General features: G+C 48.4%; 1 protein-coding gene across 5 annotated transcripts in view; it reads left to right on the plus strand.

Annotated features, from left to right (window-relative positions):
* UIMC1 (ubiquitin interaction motif containing 1) overlaps nucleotides 1–19,901 on the plus strand; it is a 52,489-nt gene that overhangs the window by 12,475 nt on the left and 20,113 nt on the right. For 3 of the 5 annotated variants that reach the window (XM_050311864.1, XM_050311867.1, XM_050311868.1), the window contains exons 1-5: nucleotides 197–323; nucleotides 4,549–4,706; nucleotides 12,702–12,792; nucleotides 17,966–18,090; nucleotides 18,412–19,566. In XM_050311864.1, coding sequence (XP_050167821.1) covers nucleotides 4,557–4,706; nucleotides 12,702–12,792; nucleotides 17,966–18,090; nucleotides 18,412–19,566 — 1,521 coding nt within the window. In that variant the 5' untranslated portion in view covers nucleotides 197–323; nucleotides 4,549–4,556. Of the gene's footprint in view, nucleotides 1–196; nucleotides 324–4,548; nucleotides 4,707–12,701; nucleotides 12,793–17,965; nucleotides 18,091–18,411; nucleotides 19,567–19,901 lie in introns of those variants that run through there. The other 2 variants (XM_050311866.1, XM_050311865.1) reach the window with 2 other exon arrangements.

The raw sequence follows: 19,901 nt of genomic DNA on the forward strand, positions 1-19,901 counted from the left end.
CAGCCGGACTTTGTGGGTGTTTAAGTGACGGACCGCATCCTCTCCCCACGGAGGAAGCGGCGCCTCCCGGGTTCAGAAAAAGGCGGGACCTCCTGTTTTTTCTTCTCTCCCCACCGCGGGACCCCCGCCCGCCACGGACATGGCGCCGCCCGCTTCAGCGCCCCGACGGCCACGTGAGGCGCAGAGAAGCCGCCGCCGCCATCTTGGGTGAGGGCAATGAGGCCTCCGCCGCCAACTTGAGCGCGGGTGCGGGACCCGCCGACCGGGGCCGGTGCGGGGAGAGCCGGCGGGGAGGCCGCGGGCAGCGAGGCGGCTTAGGCCCGGTGAGTACCTTGTGCCCCGCGGGGCCTGCTGCTGCCCCGCCGCTCGCCCGGGGCCCACCCGCCGCGGGGCTCCCGGGGCTGCGAGGGATCCCCCCTTCCCCCGCCCGGGGCCGTTCCCCGACCCGTGGCCCCCGGGCCTGACCCCCTCCCTTCACCCCGCCCTGCGTGACCACCGGCCCCCCTCCAGGTGGCCCGGGACCGACCCCCAGCGCTGACCCCTGGGGATGGGACATCCCCCGTCCCACCGCCAAGGGCAGTTCCCCTGTTCCTTGCCTGGAGGTGCAGTACCTGGAGATATCCTGGAAGTCCTCCTGGGCTGTCCCCTGGGGAGGGGACCTCAAAACCACAGCTTTGCCCTGGCCCCATCCCCTAAGGCCACGGTGCTCCTGCCCCTCCTGTTCCCCCTGCCAGGCCTGGCTCCCTTCTCCCGGGGCAGCCCCTGCACACTCCCCTCCCTCCGCTTTGCTCACCTGTGGCTGGTCCCCTTCCCCAGAGCTCACACCCATCCTGCCTGGGACCCCCATCCTTCTCCGCAGCTTGCTGGGTATCCCTGATCCCAGCCCTATCACTTTCCCTGCAGAGCCCGAAGGCAGCGGGCCGGGAAGGGGCCAGAGAGACCCTGGGCGTGTTCTGGGGACAGGGTCACTTTCCTCCCACATAGTGTGTGTGTGGGGGGATGTCTCCCTCGGCTGTCTCCTCGACTGTCCCTGTAGAAGGGAGTTGCTGCGCGTGGGACTCGAGGGCACCGGAGCAGGGAGCAGCTCCCGAGAGCTCGGATGCGCTCGGTCGTGCGTGGCCTCTGCACTGCCCGTGCCCCCTCCACGAAGAGCCAGCTCTATAAACGGATCAATCCTGTAAACAATTTCTCTCTCCCCGGGGCGCTGCCAGCCCTCGTGTCCTGCTCACGGAGCATCAGCTGGGCCCTGCGTGCCGGGTCGAGCCGAGGGTCCAGGGATGATATTTCCGTGGAGGCGTGCGGTGCTGACCCGCCTGAGCACGGGGAGCGGGCTCTGCTTCCCGAGGCGGGGGAGTTGTTTACAAAGCGACAGCCTGTGTCTCCATCGGCTCAGGAACTCATCCGGGGATGAGAGTCATTCATTTTTTTTGGCTCCGTTTTTCGAGCATTTTTCAAGCTGTCACAGCTTGGCAGGTCTGTAGCTGCAGTGTCAAGATTTAGAATTATTCTGTCGGTAATTGCTTTCTGATTCATCAAAATGATAGATGAGAGGGAAAATGACAAATAATCACAAGTTGGGGATCTTCAAGGATATCCCTAAAAATGTGACTGGAGAAGCGTGGCATGTGCGAGTCCCTTGTCAGGAGGTCACCTTTGCTGTCAGAGCGTTTACAAAGAAATTCTCTTAAATTCAGAGTTGGAAAAAAAATAAATCTGGATAACTGCAAAATGAGTCTGTGAACCAAACTGCAAATGTAGTTTTAGATAATTCAGTCTTTGGCCTTTTTTTTTGCTGGGTCTGAAAGCAGGTATCATCCCCTCAGGTAGTGACAACTGTCCTTTCCAAGGGTGCTAAAAGCAATATATGCTCGACTTCCCTGCACGAAGAGGAGGGCTGTGCTCTGATGCGTGTTTTCTTCCCTCAGCTACACCAGCTCATCTAATAAAAGCTATTACTGCTCTCCTACTCACAGCCTCAGACTAGCACAGCTACGACTGATCTCTTACTTGTCTTGTTCCCTTAGTTACATTTCCAGAGACTCTCTTTGCCACAAGTCCCTTCATTTTCAGAAGCGTTGTGGGAGTTGTGTGGTTACATCTCTTACATCTCCTCTTTTCTCTCCTTTAAATGTTGAAGGTAGGTGACTCATCATAACTTCAGTTGATATTTCTCAGTGATCTCTTATTTAGCACAGAGCACTGAGCAGAAGATGTATCGCAGAGTCAGAGGAGAGATGGTGATACCAGTGTGGATGTTAAAAAAAAAAAAAAAAAGAGGCAGCAGTTCCTTGTTGCTGTTTCTTTTGTTATGAGGGTAAGGAGGTTTATAGGCTGCCTTTCTGAAACCAGTGACCCTCCGTGGGCCTCTCCGTGCTCCTTGTAGTGCATGTGAGTGGTTTTCCAACGATAAGGGAGCATTCCCCACCACCACAGATGCAGCAGCTGGGTGTGAGGCTTGGCTCATCTCCCTGGGCAGGGAGGGCAAAGAGACCATTTGAAGCAAAAGATAAAAAAATGGACAAGGTACAATGAGGATATTCCAATAGGACCCGAGTTCAGCTCAGCTGGAGCTGAACAGCTTTGTTTTGCAGGAGCCAGAGCTTTTCCAAAAGCAGTGCTTATTTCTATTTCCCTTTCTATAATGGCTTCAAACTGACAAAGAGCAGTGTTAGGCTGGATATTAGGAAAAAATTCTTCCCTGTGACAGTGGTGAGGCCCTGGACAGGTTGCCCAGAGAAGCTGTGGCTGCCCCATCCCTGGAAGTGTTCCAGGCCAGGTTGGATGGAGCTCTGAGCAACCTGGTCTAGTAGAAGGTATCTCTGTCCATGGCAGGGGCTTGAAACTGGATGATCTGTTAGACCCCTTCTAACTCAAACCATTCTATGATTCCTAAGCAGACAAACACTGTGGGACTGCAGTGGTCCTTGCAGTCCCTTTGTACAATATTCTGCCTTCAGAGAGCTCAGCAAACCTTCGGTGCAAATCATGACTCACCAGGATAATGGTCTTTTGTCTCTGGGTGTGTGTGCATGCCTTTGCAGAGGGAGGGAGACAAGGGAGCCTGTGAATGCTGTGGATAGTAGGACTGGAGAGATGTTATTCCTCACCTTGCTGCTCGGACTGTAGATGGAGCAGTGCACTGCAGTTCTCGGCACTGATGGGGATTTTGGACTCCCTGCTCGTTACTGTTTCTATACACAGTGTCTGTTTGCAATTTTGTGGTGTTATAGAGAAGGGTTTGGCTCTATCCTGGGTGATGTATGGTCTCTGTTGCATCTTCTCTTCCTCTTATTTTAGATCTAAGCAGCACATTTGAGCTATTTCAGTGATCTTGAAGGAAAGCAGAGTGATGCTGTGGAAGGACACTGGTCTGGGAACCAGCCAACTTGACTTGCATTTCCAGCTCTGCTGTTCTCTGGTGTGAAATGAGGGGCTTGTTGTTTAACCACTCTCTGCACATGTTTAATTCTAACTTCAAGAGAGCTGGTCATGCTCAGCCTGCTTTGTAAGGCTCTTTTACATCACAGTTCAGGAAGCACCAAATGTTGTTGTTGAGCTATCTGGCAAACAGCAAACACAGACAGGAAAGGGTGATTTAACTCGGTGTGCCTTCCTGCTGCTCTCCTTCACCGAGATCTCTTCCCAGTCCTCTCCTCCGAGCCCTTTTGGATCCAAGCAGCTAACACTTGCTGTGCATCCCTCTCCAGCAGTCTCTGGGCTGGCAAGAGAAGAGATGCTGAAGTACCAGCTTGCACTGTGTGGGCACCTGTGTGCACAGAGCACTCAGGTTTGCGCTAATAATGCTCAGCAGGTTCCTCGCTGCTTGTTAAGTGCCTTCGTTAATGTGAATGGTTTGGGCATGTCTGCCCGGAGTTCTTCCGGAGGCTGCTGCTCATTCAGAAACACAGGCTGCCAGATAGATAAACCTGTTGTCTTGTTTCCAGCCTGCCTGCTGCCAGTGCCTGTGTTTTCCCTGTCTGTAGTGCTGGAGCAGCCGTGCACCGAGCGGTGCTGAGGGCAGGCCAGCATCCTTGGAGGAACAATGCTTTTCCCCCTGGTTTCGTTGAATACAAAAGCTGACAAAGGGCTGTGCTGTGGTGGCTTCTTGGTCTGGTGTGGAGCTGTCAGCTTGATCTGCTACCACTGCCTGCTTTGTTCTGGTGATGGTGTGGGACTGAGGAGGGGAAGTTGTGTTGGAGAGTGGGAGACCCACTGCAAAGTGATGCTATGGAGGAGTTTGTTGTTGAGGCTTTGAGAGGAAAGCCTCATTGCTTTGGAACAAGGCATTCAGAGCAGCTTTAGTCTGTGTTGCTGCTCCCCTGAAACCCCTTTTTAGCAATCAACTGTAATAAAGTGTTCTTAACTAGATGAGTGGTGACTGGTACATGTGGCTCCCAGTAACGCTAAATCCACCACGCTTTGTAATAAGGTTCCAGTGCCTGGGGTCTTTTGCCTAAAAATAGCAAAAAAGAAAAAAAAAGGATGACTGTTAGGGGAAATCTAAATCAGAAGGAAACAAATGGCTTTTAATCTTTCCCTCTGTTTCAGAGTGAAGGATGCCGAGGAGGAAGAAGCCCACACAGGGCCTGGAGTCTAGAGGTCAGGATGGGGAGGAAGAGGAGGATGAGAAGAGGAACGCAGCCAATGCCAAGAAGAAGCGCAGTTTTGTGGATGCGTTTATTGTTATATCCGACAGTGATGGAGAGGTCAGTGATGGATTTGGGGTGCCCAGAGGCTGTGCTGGGCCCTGCTGCTGCAGGACAGCGCCTGAGCAGCCCTCGCTGTCGTGCCAGGGTCGGGCTTTGCTCAAAGGGTCTTGTGCCGTTCCTTTTCTTACATATGAGATGAATCAAATCCTATTTGACTAGGAAATGAATGGTGTGCTTCGTGAGGGTGAGTTATGAATCTGGGATTTGATAACCAAATCCTCTCAGAACTGAATCTGAAACGTAATTTAAAAGTAACCTTTCCTCAATCCCTTTACAAATCTTTTTTTCATAATTTTTATTTGATTGATTTCCAGCTAAACCTTAGAAACATGATTCTGTATTATGTGCAAATAGATAAGAAAATGATTCAGAACACAGGCTTGTGAGTAGCTCAGAGACAGCCAGTGTCTAGTAAACTGATCCTGAATTACAGGAATCCAAGTTTGTAACCCACCTCCGTAGGGTGTAAAGGTGAATGTGGTGTGGGAGTGCCTGGGTGAGGCATCAAGGCTCAGATCCCTGATCCCTAGCGTTGGATTACACACATCAGCATTACTCTAAAGATTGAAATGTCTGTGTTGGTTACACGGGCGTTGGGATGAGCGCAGGAACTCCTGCCCGGGGGGAAACCCAGAGCCCTGAGAACCTGTGCTCAAACAAGCGAGGTACACGAGAGGAAATTATTAGAATCAACGTTTTACGTGTGACTCTTAAGGCTCTGCTCTGTCTTCCTGGTGATTGGGGATCCTAAGCTGCTTTTTGTAATTCCACCATTTTCAAAAGCGTTTCAGTTCACTCTGTAGCTGTAGATCTTAAATCAAGTCCCTTTTGCTCCCACATCTGCAGTGTGCTGCTCTCCAATAAGGCGATTATCATGTGAGGAGGGGAAAAGCACTAGAAATAAACAGTAAGAAGCTGTAGGGCAAACGATATTGGATGTTTTTTCTTCACATTGTCTGAGTTCTTTCCCATTGGGAAATTCCCTGAAAGAAATGGAACATATGGCAGTAATAGTTCAGTGGGGTTAAACCCTTAGCTCTGCAATATGCTAAGTTAACTTCAGATGTCTGCTGCATCACTGGCCTTTATTGTGAAACCTATAAGGAAAAAAGAAATCAGCAGCTATAAGAGCTGCTGCAGTACATAAAAGATCAGGACCTGTTATTGTCTGCAATTATTCATCTCAATGTGCACGTATCTGAAAAAGAGGAAACAAACGTCTCTTAAAACACATCTATAAAAAGGTTAGGCTCTCTCACTGTTCTGTAAGTTTGTCTATAAACAATAAATTCTGATGGCATAATCGGTCATATTACAGAAAAGGATATGCTCAGAGAGGCCGTTAAAGAGCCAATTAGGTTCTGTTTAAGTGACAACAGTTCAGTCAGTTGAATGAGTGGATTTATTCAGTTCAGTCTCTTTCTGTGAGTCATCAGCTTACAGATCCAGTGCCATAGTCTCCTGTCGTGTTGTTTTCTGCAAAATCAAACGCAAAACTGTGATTTACTTGGGATCTCAAAAAAATAACTGTCTGCCTTCTGTAACTGTCTCAACTCTTCTGTGTACATCAAGCTGAATTTCAATTTTGAACCTTCTAACTGTTGTTCTTGCTCTGATAAGACCTTGTTGTGTGTTCAAGAAGAGGTGTGGGAAGCTCAGATCAATAGCAATTTTAGAGAACAATACATTCTCAATTAATCTTGCATCTGTTAGGACATGGTTCCTTATGAATCAAAAGCTACAAGGACAATTTGGGCATCATTGATTCGATGGCTTTCTTCCTTGGCAGTCTCTTGGCAGGTATCTATAGAACAAGTCCCTAGTTCTGCTTCCAGACCAGCAGATCTTGTAGCAGCTGCACCTGGAAAGCCTCCAGCTTCTCACTTTTGATGATCTTTGGCAGACTGCCTCTCCCAGGAATTTTTCAGTCATGCTGGATTATCAAGCTCATCCATGTTATTTTGCCAAGTTCTCTTTCTTTGCTCATGTCTGTGCTGTGGCATCTGCAAAGCTGCATCAGAAAGAAGTTTTCTGGACGTGAGGCTTTCTGATCTCTGCTATATATAATCCTGGATTCAGGGAAGACTTCTCTTTTTTTGGAAAGGGTTGGACAAAATAAGAACAGTCTCTCTGGCTCTGTGGAAAGAAGAGGAGATGACCTTCTTTGCAAACTGTGTCTCCGAAAACGCAGACGTGACGAATGAGCAGAGTGGTTCCCGTCTCCCCTGGCTGTTTAAACCCTGAAGGGAATTGCTTGCCCATACCAGAAGATGGGTGGTCATTTACAAATATTTCAAATAGTCCCCAACAGTGCTCTCTCCAAGCATGGCAGTTCCTGGTCTGTCTCATGAGCCCCTTGCTTGAATTGGGCTGTTGGGAAAGGTTCTGACCCCCAAGATTTTCCGAAGCCATGTCTGAAAAATGATTGTTCCCTGGCATCAGGCCTGGCCAAGCGTGAGCACAACCTTTGGGTTGTGCCAAGCCCAAAGGTTGTGCTGACCTGTTAGACTGATTTGCTGTTTTTAATCCCAAAATGCTGCTGATCCACTGTGGGAACTTTTGGAAGGGTCTGTTTTTCCCATGTAGATCTTTTGTGAGCTTGGAGAGTACCTGCCTGCACTCAGATTTGGCATGAAGTCTCACAAGCTCTTTCTGCCAGATCCATCAGCTCTGCCAGCCCTCGGGGAACATATGATAAGACTCCAGGGTGATGGTGCCATCTATTTCTGCGTGGCTTGTCTTCCCTTTGGTGTGGAACATCCCTTTGCCCAAGTGTTCCTGTCTGGAGATACTTGCAGTCAGGGAAATCAGCACTGTTGTGTCGATTGTCCAGTTTAGATTTTGGCTCTGGTACAGATGGAGTGTGTTCAGGCATCATCTGAAATACCTGGCCACTACCCTGGCCTGTCTCCATCAGCTGTGGCAGTGACCACTCACCTCAGGACCAGGCATGGCCTGAGGGACATCTTGCTATGAAAAAGATGGGATGGCAGTGCCTGCCTGTTGTGCTTTAATCCCAGCTGGCAACTAAGTACCACATGACTGCTTTCTCACTCCACACCCCCTGCCCTGTGGTGGGGAGGAGAATTTGGAAAAAAAAGTAAACCTCATGGGTTGAGATAAGAACAGCTTAATAATTGAAACAAGATAAAACACAATACTACTACCAATTATCCTAATGATAATATCAATAATAATTGTAATGAAAAGGAGGGAGAGAGGAACTGCTTTTTATGAGAAAACGTAGTGATAGGACAAGGAGGAATGGGTTCAAACTGAAAGAGGAGAAATTTAGGTTATATATGTGGAAGAAATTCTTTACTGTGAGGGTGGTGAGGCACTGGATCAGGATGCCCAGAGAGGCTGTGGATACCCCATCCCTGGCAGTGTTCAAGGCCAGGCAGTGAGCAACCTGGTCTAGTGGGAGGTGTCCCCCTGCCTATGGCAGGGGCATTGGAAAGAAATGATCTTTAAGGTCCCTTCTAACCCAAACCATTCTGTGATTCTATGAGTAAAACCCAAGAGAAACAAGTGATGCACAGTACCATTGCTCACCACTCACTGACTGATGCCCAACCTGTCCCTGAGCAGTGATCGGTGGCTCCCAGCCAATTTCCCCCAGTTTATGTGCTGGACATGATGTTCTGTGGAATGGAATATCCCTTTGGCCAGTTCCTCCCAGCTTCTTGCACACCTGCTCACTGTCAGAGCACAGGAAAATGAAGAGTCCTTGATTTATAGTAAGCACTGCTTGGCACCAAAGAACCATCAGTGTGTTATCAGCATTATTTCCACTAAATCCAAACCACAGCACTGCACCAGCTACTGGGAATAAAAGTAACTCAATCTCAGCTAAAACCAGGACACCAGCTCACACCACTGACCATCCAAGTGAAGCAGAGCCACATGGGAGTAATCTCTGCAGTGCCCTGCTGTCCCCATGGGCTCTGCTGGTGCTGAGGGACCTGGTGCCTCCAGTTCCCAGAGGACAATGTGGTGTGAGTTGGCTCTTGGGAAGGCTCCATGGCTCTGCTGCCATCACTCCTCAAAAATCAGATTGATCTGAATTCAGGCTCCTCACAGCCCGATGAAAGCCCTTTTCCCTACAGAGTCCTCCCTCTGTGTCTCAGGAACTGCATGTCTGGCGTGAGCCCCATTGTGTCTTGTTGTTCCAGTCTCCGATTCCAGCAGGTTTGTTCTAATGAGCTGAAAGACAGCAAAGCTGAAACAGATTCTGAACTGAAGTCAGAGACTAATAAAGTAGGGTGTGATATTAATTTCAGCAGCAGCCTTGGCTAGAGCCAAACATTGCACTTCCAACATCTAATTGGTTTTTAAAAATAAATTAGTCTCGTTTTCATCTGCGTATTTCCCATGCAGGACGTGTGGTGTTTGGCTGTGCCCTGTTGTTAGATGGTCCCAACTGCTGTTGAGCAGTAAAATTACCCAGACCTTTTGACTTTGCAGTCTGCACCATTAGTGATGGAGACATTCTGCTATAGCCTTTCCTTCCCTGAGTCAGTAGAAGCTGATTTCTGTGGTTTATGATGCGGATTTGAGGGAGCAGGATGTGGGATGCTGGCTACTGGCTTCCATTTACGGGCTTTTAGGAGTGACTGGAGATGTATCTGTTTCTGCTGGCAGAGTCAGGTTCTCTTAAGTATGTGCAAAAAGCGTTTTTAAAATGGGAGTTTGATTTCCTGCTATCTGGTGAAACCAAGCAGGCTAAAAAAATAAGGAAGAAGAATAGTGGCTGCCTTCCACTAAATGTGTAGGGAACTTTGAAAACCTGTCTATTTCTTGATTGGTGTACAATGCTGGCAGTGAAATTGCTCATAAGAGAGCATTGTAAATTAAAATGCAGAACCTGACACACAGGAAAAGAATTTGGGTTCCTTCTGGCTGTTGTGCCTTGAATGGACGGCAAAGGAGGAGAGATTCTCTCTAGGCTGGCACTGAATAGAGGTGTGCAGTTCCTACCTCACCTCTGCTATAATAATTAGTTTCCCTTGGAAGCTGTGTGTTGGAGATGACCTTGTAACTAAGAGTATTGGCTGCAGTTTGGGAATATTTTAATTGATTAAGATTATTTTTGGACTAGTGATCTTATTAGAAAGGCAGTTGGTTGAGTGGCCCCCTGAGTTCCTATTATCCTTGTAGATAGATGAGCATTAAAAGGTTGGGTCAGGAAGAGCAAGCCCTGTTGTCTTCTCTGAATTTTTTTGGCCCCTTCGGTTTCTACCATCCATGCCTGCATTTATGCAGAGCACTCTGGGGCCTGCGGGGCTCTCTCCCAGCAGAGGTACAAACAGCCATAAATCCTAATTAAAAGATATGTTTTATTTTCTGGGTTTAAAAATAAAGAAGATTTAAGAATTCTTGGAATTGAGATGTGTGTATATATTTTGGCCCATCAGGATTAATTGGATTTGCTTCAGCGGTTCTCTGTACTGTGGCTGTTCGGTAGAACGCTGCCGAGCAATTTAAACATCTTTCTCAAATGTATGAGGTTCGTACAACACGTGTCCTGCAATAATTTTGCTCCTGCCACTGTTGTAAATGTCGAGATTCTTCAGGACCAGCACAGGGAACCGAGGCACGTACTTGGCTGTGCGGTGGATCCGGGCACCACGCCCGGTGCCGGGTGCACTGTTCCACTCCAGAGCCCTGGAGGGGTTTGGGCCCCGTCTTGTCCCGTGGTGTGTGTTGTAAGTGTTCGTCTCAGTGCACAGAGCAGGCACTTGCAGCCGTGGAAAGTTTGGTGTGCTCATAAATCACATCCGTGCCCTGGAAGAGAGCTGCAGATGAGGGTTGACCTTCCTGCAAGTGCAAGAGTGATGAGGGGAAGATTGATGCCTGGAGAGAAGAGCCGGGGATTTACAGAGCCTGCTAGGATTAAATTGCCCCTGTCTTAAGCTGGGGTGGGTTTAGCACAGTTAGACAGGGCTTTAGGGGAGAGTGGGAGAGCTGTTGCTTAACCTCCTCCAGCATATAATCCTAGTGTGATCCTGGTGCAATCCCACAGACCATTCCCCACTCCCTCAGGTGTGATCTGCTTGTGATGTCAGTGGGAGGCTATTGCTGCAGACCAAGGTGGGCACTTTGGAGTAGGACATCCCATTGGCTTATGGAACACTGTGGAGAAGGGCAATATGCCAGGACCCAGGAAGAGGGGATTTCACCTCCTAGATGTGAGCTTGGCATCATCTCCTTGCAAGAGAAACTCTGGATGTGAAGCATTTTTTGAAGACACAGTGGCAGATCTTAGAAAGGGGGCACCCAAACCAGGCTAGCTAGGGAAGAGAAGGAATCAGTCATAGGAAAAACCCTTAGGTACAAGCATGAGTGTGTGTGAACTTGCCAAGTATGATTGCTGCTGTGTTGTGAGATGATTTTTAAGTCAGTGAGGTGAGGAGTGGTGTAGGTACGAGGGCATGTAGAAGCTGTAATGTAGTAGGATTTCAGGAAACCACTTAATAGTGTGTCTTGCAAAAATCTTAGTTAGATAAATAATTCAATTTGGTCTAGATAGTAACATTCCTGCATTGAAATCCTGCTAAAAGACTGTCGGCAAGAGCTGGTGATGAAGAGAAGGGAGGCTCATCTGGGGGAGATGTAAGGCTGAGGCCAAGAGGATCAATATTAGGTCTGTGTGTGTTTTAACATCCTCATTAATGATCTGTAAGAGGGAGCAAGTGGTGTATATAGATTAATAAAATCTACAGATAACACTAAAGCTGGAGATGTCTGAAACAAAATTCAGCACAGAGGTGCAGTCCAGAGGACTTCACAGGCTCAGAAACATGAACAAAGGACAAAAGAAATTGATGACACTTGAAAATAATCAATGCCTCTGTTTGTGTTAAAGTAGCCCAAGCCACATGCCCTCCCCCTTGAACCCCTGTCCAGGTACAGGAGGTGGAATGAGGCACAAGCGTGTGGCCAATGTGTGTCTCACAGAAAGCAAAACTCACTGCAGCTGCAGAGGGAGTGGTGCAAAGCCCCTCCTGGCCTGAAACACTGGGTTTGATTCTAATCCTACCTGATTTAGAGAGACAAATTGGAAAGGATCCAGTGCCAGCCTTCACTAATGTGTGCAGCCTCGCTTAAGCTGTTAGGACAGCAGCTTGCATAAATGTGTGTCATTTATGCCCGTGCCCAGTCCTGGTGCAGTCCCTGTGCTTAAAGCAGCACACGTGTAGGTTGTTTGTGGGGATATTGTTCCAGGGAGGCCCGAGACACCAAATTCCCCAAGTATTCAAGTTTCATAAACAAAACACTTGTGGCAATACTGCCCAGAGAAGCTGTGGCTGCCCCATCCCTGGAAGTATTCAAGACCTGGTTGGATGGGGCTCTGAGCAACCTGGTCTAGTGGAAGGTGTCCCTGCCCATGGCAGGGAGTTGGAACGAGATGATATTTAATGTCCCTTTCAACCCAAACCGTTCTGTAATTCTATGAATACAATGAGAGATGGGCATGAGGAGGAAATACATATGGCTCCCCTGCCCTCAGGGTGCATTAGCATGGGTCTCCAAAAATGGGTAGGGATCCTAGTTTTGATCACCTGAAGTTGTCTTGGCATTGTTACTAGAAGCTGCATGGCAGGAAACGTTCCTGGCTTACAGGTGTTTGATGCTCGCTTGTAAAAAGGTTCTGTTTTGAGTGCTTACAAATATCAATGTTTTAGCAAGGCCAGACAAATTCTCTCTAAAATCGTGGGTAGCAGGTGCAGTGCATGGTGGTGACTGGCATGAAGTCTATTGTCTCTCCTACTTCTCTGTTTATGTCAGTCTGTAACTCTTTTTGCTCGTTATGCTTATCACACAGCTTTTAATAGTTACAGAATGTGTTTGAATTATGTTTGAAATTCAAATTTCACACAAATAGAGGCTTGTTCTTGAACCAGTGTTTGTGTCTGACTAGTTGGGGGGAGGGGGCTGGTAGTATTTCTTACATATTGCATGCACTCACCATGTTTTTTTCTATTACAGCAGGAGTCAAAGGAAGAGAGTGGATTGCAGAAGAAGAGAACAAAACAGCAGCTGGATCAAACCAAGTTTGCTACTAAAAGAAAAATTGCACGTAGGTCTCGACTGTGGGGCTGGGGAAGTTGTCTGGTGCTGAGCAGCTTCTGCTGTTTGTGTTAGAGATTATTTCCCTTGCAGAAAGGCTGTGATGTGGCTGGGGATGCAGAGCTTTCAGAGAAGACAGGGGTAAATTTTGCTTGTCTGAATAGGCACACTGTCACTTGTTTTTTCCCTGAGCAGTGTGTGCATGGACTAGTGCACTTCCAGAATAAGTGTGGGAGGGTGTTGATACCTCACCAGGTTTCAAAACTGGCTGAAGCCGATCCGAAAATACTGTTAGTCACAAAATGCTTTTACGTTCAGGCCCCTCTGCTGCTGCCTGTCCCTGAAACATCAGGATGCTCTGACCTGGCAGCTGCCACTCAGGGAAGATCTGAGTCACAGCTGACAGTCCTCTGAAATTGTCAGGTTGTGCTGTGTGGGCAACCGGAGCACTGGCAGCATTGGACATCGTGAGGAAGGGTGTTAAGAACCAGAGATTTGGGTGATGTCATTTTTCATATATGACATATATGACATCCCTGTCACAGCCATGTGTGCAGTTCTGGTCTCTGCATCGCAAGGCCATGGCGGTACATCCGGAGAAGGGCAGCCCAAACCATGAAGGGGATGGAGCAGCTGCCCTATGGGGAGAGACTGGAAGGCCTGAGGCTGCTTTGCTAGGAGAGGAAGGTGGGATCAAAGTTCCTATGAGGAGGGCGGTGCCTCAGCTGAGCACAGAGCCATTGTTTACAAGCTCCTATATCCAGGGTGCATTGGTGGAAATAGCAGGAGATAGATGTGTTTGAAACAGGTGAAGGACAGTAACGCTTCACACAGCATGGAGTAACTCCTGGAAGTTTGTGTCACAGGGGTCAGTATCAGCAGCTTTAATAAGAGATTAAATGCATTCCTGGACAATAGGTCTATGAATAGATCCTAAAGGGAACAGACTGGGGTGCTCCTGTTTATATTCTGAATGCTAGGGATGTACAGGCAGAAGGGACTACTGAGCGTAGCCAGATTGCCTGTGCTCCTGGTACAGCCCCACTTGTTACAGCAGCCAGGCCCCAGGTCCCTGCTCGTGTTCCTATGCTCTGCAAGGCAGTAGTTGGTCCATCCAGCATGTGAAATTTAGGATGTTTTAGAATGGGAGAGATGCTGTCTCCTGCAAAACCCAAAGCAATCACTGAACAAAATGGAGCACACCAGTGCTCTGCCAGCAGCAGCAGTTGGGCTTGTCAGTCCTCACAGGGCTTGTGTGAATTAAATTGTTTTTAATAGAGGCCTAAGGCCATAGCACAGAACAGCCCAGCTCTTTGTGGGAGCTGAAGCCCACTGAGCGTATCTGTGTCGAACAAGTAAGACAACAAAAGTCAGAAATGGGGGAAGAGTTCTTTTTCTTCTTCTTCTTTTTCTCCCAAAGGAAGCAGAACACCAAATAAAAGCTAAAACCCCCCTTGGAGAAGCCAATAAAATGTGACCAAACATATGGTGCTAAGAACAGGGAGCTGCTGAAGTTGGATATCCTCGTTGCATCATTGAGTGTGCAGGGTTTTAGGAGCTGGTGCTGTGAGAAAGGTGTTCAGTGTGCTCCAGAAAATCCATGGGAGACAGAGCCAGCTCTCCAGCCACTGCATAGCAGAGGAGTTCTGCTGTGTGTCTAGATGCTGAAATTATTGATAATAGTTTTTCTTTTCCTGGGGCAAAAGCTGCAATTTTCTGTTGCTTAGTGTGCACGTCTGAGTTTGGGGGTGCCGGCGCTGCTTGGTTGGAGAGCAGGACGCTTGTTTAAGCGCGTGTGATCGTGGGGCTGTTCTCATTTATGGGAAGCTATAATTAGACTTTTGGTGTTTGCTTTTAGGCAAATTAAGATTTGAAGTAGTAATTATTTTTCTCAGTGTCTTTAAATAAATTCTTTGAGTTGCGAGGCAAATTGGTCTTTTGTAAAGATTCGGTGCTTCCGGGTAGAGCAAGTTCTTTCTCCTCAAAACTGGAAAATTTCGGATATTGGCAGGCTCTGGTTATAAAGCATATCCTCCCATTTTTGCTTTGTTGTGGTTTTATTCATTTTAACCTAGAGCCATAACTAAAATATATCTGTGACGTTTCATCCTGACAGGATAAATGGAAATACAAAACATAAAGAAGTCTCTCTCTTTTTCCGGAGGAAGTCTATGCTTTAAAGCACATTTGAATGTTTTTACTGTAATTGCTCTTTGGTTATGTGGAAATACTGGGATCCTGCGTTTCTGTTATTTTTGAGTAAATCTCTTATTAGTAAGTGTTAGAACTACAACTAGTGGGGTTTTGCATCTAATTCACTTTGCAAATGTCAAAATGGAACATAAATCGCTTCACAAATTGCCGTATTAGCATTTAAAAAGGCTCTGAAATGGTTTAATTTGTTTAGGGCTGCAGTATCTTAAAAACAGTTTCTCTCTGACCCCTCCTTCCCATCTGTGGGTGTCTTGGATGCCCTGGTCTCCAGAGAGGCGCTGGGATTTCATGCTGCGTTGGGATGGACATGTGACGAGTGGATTTTGGAGTGTGAGATGCGGAGTTCCCAGCTGGAAGTGCCGGTAGTTCCTCACAGGAATGGGCTCCTGTGAGACGAGCGATGAGTGTGAGCTGAGCAGGGTGGTCCAGATGGAGGGGGATCATTCTTCCCGGGGGCTGTGGGAGCTCCTGCCCCTCTGGTATGCTCTGGGAGCACGGCTCGTCTCCGTCACACGCTCCGAGTTCGCTCCCCGGGTCTGTTTGCACACACCAGTCGGGGGCTAACGCAGCACTCTGCGTTTCTAATCATCAATTATGACCAGTGCAATCAGCATCAAGTTTAATAAAACACACGGTGCTGAGAAGTGATCAGTCCTGGAGCACGAAATACCGTCAGCTCAGCTTAAAGCAGGTCTGGTCTACTGGAAGACATGAGCAGAGCTGCTCTTTGCTCTCCCACCGTAATGCCAGGTGGATTTAAACTCGAGATTTCCCTGTCTCCGGAGTACCTACTCAACTGGAACGTGCACTAAGTGCATCTTGTTTGTCACTGGTTTCTTTGCCAGAGGCAGCATTTGTCTGGCACATTCCCTGTCCCCAGAGGGGAAATTGCTGTGCCAGAGAGGGAGAAGAAAACAAAATGTACAGCAGTAGCTCGCCAAAAAATGTTTCTTTTTATTAAGCTTCATGGATGTTGATAGCCTGAACTGGCGAACACTCAGGCCCCTGTTGAAGCACGTGGAAAGTCGTGTGTTGTGGGATGCCGATCACGTGCACTGGTTTTCGTGCCCATGTCGGAGTTTGGAATCAGTATTAGGATCTGGCCTGATTGCTGTGATGGATTGGGCAGGGAAACAAATTAACACAGACTTTCCAAATGCTTGGAAGGTGTTTGGTATTGTGAAAACAGAAAAGACTGGATGTGGCACTTAGTGCTGTGGTTTAGTTGACAAGGTGTTGATCGGTCAAAGGTTATACTCTGTAATCTCTGAGGTCTTTTCCAACCTAATTGATTCTGTGCAATTCTGTGTATTGCTGTTGTTCTTGGGGATGGGATCATTTTCCATACACTGGACTGTCGTCCGCTTTCCATTAAAGGATGCTTTTTTTGTTGCCCTGGTCCCTCTTGGCTGTAACATCATAGAACGACTTTGTCCAAGGACAAAAGATCCCCACGAGCCCTGAGAGCGCTGCAGTCTGCCTTCCCTTCAACCTCTTTCTTAATTTTAAAAGGAATTACCCCCCCACCCCCAAACCAACAACCTGAAGCTAAGTGCTGATTTAGTAGGACACATAAAGGAATCTGCGAGTAATCAGAGCAGTCCAAAAATGCTTCAGATCCTGCTTGGGTGGGGGAGCACAGGGCTGCCATCAGCCAGGAGCTGGGGGAAGGGCAGAGCAGAGCCAGCTGCTCCGTGAATGCTCCTCGTTGCAGCCGTGCCGTCATGCACGGACTGTGCTACGGCCAGAGCGGTTCCCAGCTGCTTCCAGGGTGGCTGTGCTGCTGCGTTTGGGAGGCAGCTGGTAGGAAGAGGATGGGATAGAAAATGTGAGCCTGCAAGTTCTGAATGCTGATTCCAGGGAAAGGTCTGTCTTCAAAGCTGGCTGCAGTGAAGGCATGTTTTGTGCTTGGGCGGCCTCTCTGTTCAGTGACATGTCTTAAAGATGCTGTAGCCCGTCAGAGAGCGCGAGCCTTTGGTTCATGCATGAGATGGCGCGTGCAGGGTTCTGCCTGGAGGAGGGAGCGGGTTCTGAAGGAAATCTGTCAATTTGTTTCAAGTGAGAAGATGTATTTTTCAGCTCCTGAGAGTGCTGTTGAGTTGTTTTTCAAGCTGCACTCCATTCTGCAGGCGTTGTATATTTTAAGCATAGTGGAAGTGTTGGATTGAATCTAAGTAAATAATGTTTCCAAAGTAACTAACTGCTTTGTTTCTAAATAGCCAGTCCAGGCTTTTGGTTTGATTTGAGCGAGGAGTATTTCAGGAAGAAATTTTCTGCTGAAATAGCAGTTACAACTGTAGGAAACCTGTTTCCCATGCATGACTGACTTAGTGATGCAGTGGAGTGGTGATGTGAGCAGAAGGGGGATGTATGCATGTGAAGGATTCTCTATAATACCACCAAGCAAGTAACATTATACTCCACAGAGCTTTCCACCTGCAGCTCAGGGTGAACAACATGTAGCTCTTTTTCTCTTGGGTAGGTCTCCTGTGGTATTGCAGGTATCTGTGTGTCAGAAGGCACTGAGATGTGCTACTGGTTAGTAAAAAAGTGTCTTAAAGAAGATGTGTTGTTTATCCTGCCTTGCTGCTCAGTCTGTCTGATATAAAAATGAGCACACTTTGGAAATCTTTTCCTCTCTCTTTGAACGTGCATTCGGCACCTGCAGAGTGTGTTGTTTGATGCCAAATAAAATATCACGTTGCAGATAATATACCCAGGGAATGGGAGCTTAGATTGCTGTAGAAACCTGAACTCAAGTTCCTGACCTGCGTTACCTTCCTCATTTATTGTTGCCTGCTCAGTTTTGCCTCACCTTTTTAGGAAAGCCGAAGTTTAGGTGTTTTGCTCTGCATTCCTCCTGGGGAGGTGGGACCCTTACGCATTTCTCCCAACATGTTGGATATATGTTGGGTGTTTACATACAGCTGCAGCTGCGACTTGACATTATCCTATTTCTTCTGCTGTAGAGATGAGTGAAGAGGAACAGTTTGCACTGGCCCTGAAAATGAGTGAGCAAGAAGCCAGACAAGTGAACTCTCAGGAAGAGGAAGAGGAGGAGCTCTTGAGGAAGGCCATTGCTGAGAGCCTTAGTGTAAGTGCGCTTCTGTGAAGAGCCTTACTAGGGTTCTTCAGCAGCACTACTTTCTGTACTTGCTTTGCCACACTGCACAAAAGAAGGTTTTACTGGGGGGGCCTAGTGATTTCCAGCACAAACTGGAGCAGTCACAGAGGAGTTGCTCTGGACTGTTCATAGTGAGAGGGACATGTGAAGTTCAATCTCAGCTGTTTTGGGGTACGCAGGGGTGGAGGCATCTGCAGTCAGCATGATGGCTGCCAGCATGCTGTGGGAGACCTTGGTGTACTGTGCTAATAGAAAACACACCTCTAGAAGAGCCAACATTTTGTTTTTCAGAGCTGTCAGCCCTCAGACTCCTCTGATGCGACTCCTCAGTTGTCAGAGGAAGCGCTGGGCGTGCGAGGCCAAAGCCAGCCCGCCGAGAAAGAAGGCTCTGAGACCCTGGGAGGTCTGGCACTTTGCCCTGGCACCCCTCGCTCTGAGTGCAGCTCCCATTCACAGAGCTCCAGAGCTGATGGGAGCGGACAGTTGGATGTCGCCCGGAGCCCCCTGGTAGTGTTGAGGAGGTTAAGCCAGGAAATCATTGAAAACTCACTAGCATCCAGCATAATCGTGTCTCCGGGGAAGGGCCAGCCTGTGACAAGGTCAAGTGAAAAGTCTTCCTCACCAGCAAAAAGTGATTCAAGTAACATGTTACCGAGAACTCTCGGAGAGGACTTCATCTCATTGAGTCCCACCTTTGGCAGGGTGGCTTCAGGCTCCTGGCGACTGACACCTCGCAGACTGTTCACAAGCCCCTCCAGCTCCTCAGAAGCAACAGACCACAAACCAAAAGAGCAGCTCCTGCCTTGCACTGGCCATTCTGTGGGAGAAGCAGGTGCCGGGAGCTCAGCCACGCTCTGGAAGAGCAGGACCACAGAACAGTGTGAGAGCCCCAGGAGAAGCAGTGGCGGGGCAGGTACCAAACACACTTCCCAGCCCAGGCACACTGCCAAGGTCTCTGTTTCCACAGAGCAGCCAGATCAGAACGAGGTGTCCGACAGTACCCCGGATCTTTGCTTGCTGACTGCGGCAGAGGAGAGGCACAAACAGGAGGAGGCGAGAGACACAGTGCACTATTACTGGGGCATCCCCTTCTGCCCCAAAGGGGTGGACCCTAACCAGTACACCAAAGTCATCTTGTGTCAGCTGGAGGTTTACCAGAAGAGCCTGAAGCAGGCTCAGAGGCAGCTACTGCATAAGAAGGAGTTTGGTAATCCAGTTGTGCCCAGTTCTTCCTTGAGCCAAAACGAGCTTGGGAAAGGAGAAGAGATAAGCAGGGAGAACGGGGTTGCTGATAGTATGGAAGATGGAGATACAGAGGGGCAGGAGTCTGAAAGCATCACCTGGCTCCACCCTTCACAGAGGAGGGAGGCAGAGAGTCCAGGGCACAGCATGGAAGAAGAGAAGAATTCCACTTCTGATGATGAACCGACCACCAGCTACTGCCAGGTAAGAGCTTCTGCACTGACTAGAGGTTGAGCAGCCCTGCTCTTCTGTCTGTTTTACAGTTCAGTCCCTTCTGCAAAGCAGGCATTACTGTTTAATGTCCCTCTTAAATTTAGGGACTTCCTTCCCTAGCCACACTGCTTACTGTGGAAGGGAGAGAAATGTGCAGCTCACACACAGTAGGGGCCATCACGCAGTGTGACAGTCATCATTAATGCACCAGACACAGACACATCCAGCTGATCCTTCTCAGAAGGGTGAAGCCTGTCAGTGTGTCAGGGTAGAGAGCACAGAGGTGGTCTGACCACCTCCAGTTCTGGTGAACCAGTTTATAAACC

Source organism: Myiozetetes cayanensis, unplaced genomic scaffold (assembly GCF_022539395.1).
Source record: "Myiozetetes cayanensis isolate MyiCay16 unplaced genomic scaffold, myiCay2020 scf17, whole genome shotgun sequence".
Taxonomy (NCBI): Eukaryota; Metazoa; Chordata; class Aves; order Passeriformes; family Tyrannidae; genus Myiozetetes; species Myiozetetes cayanensis.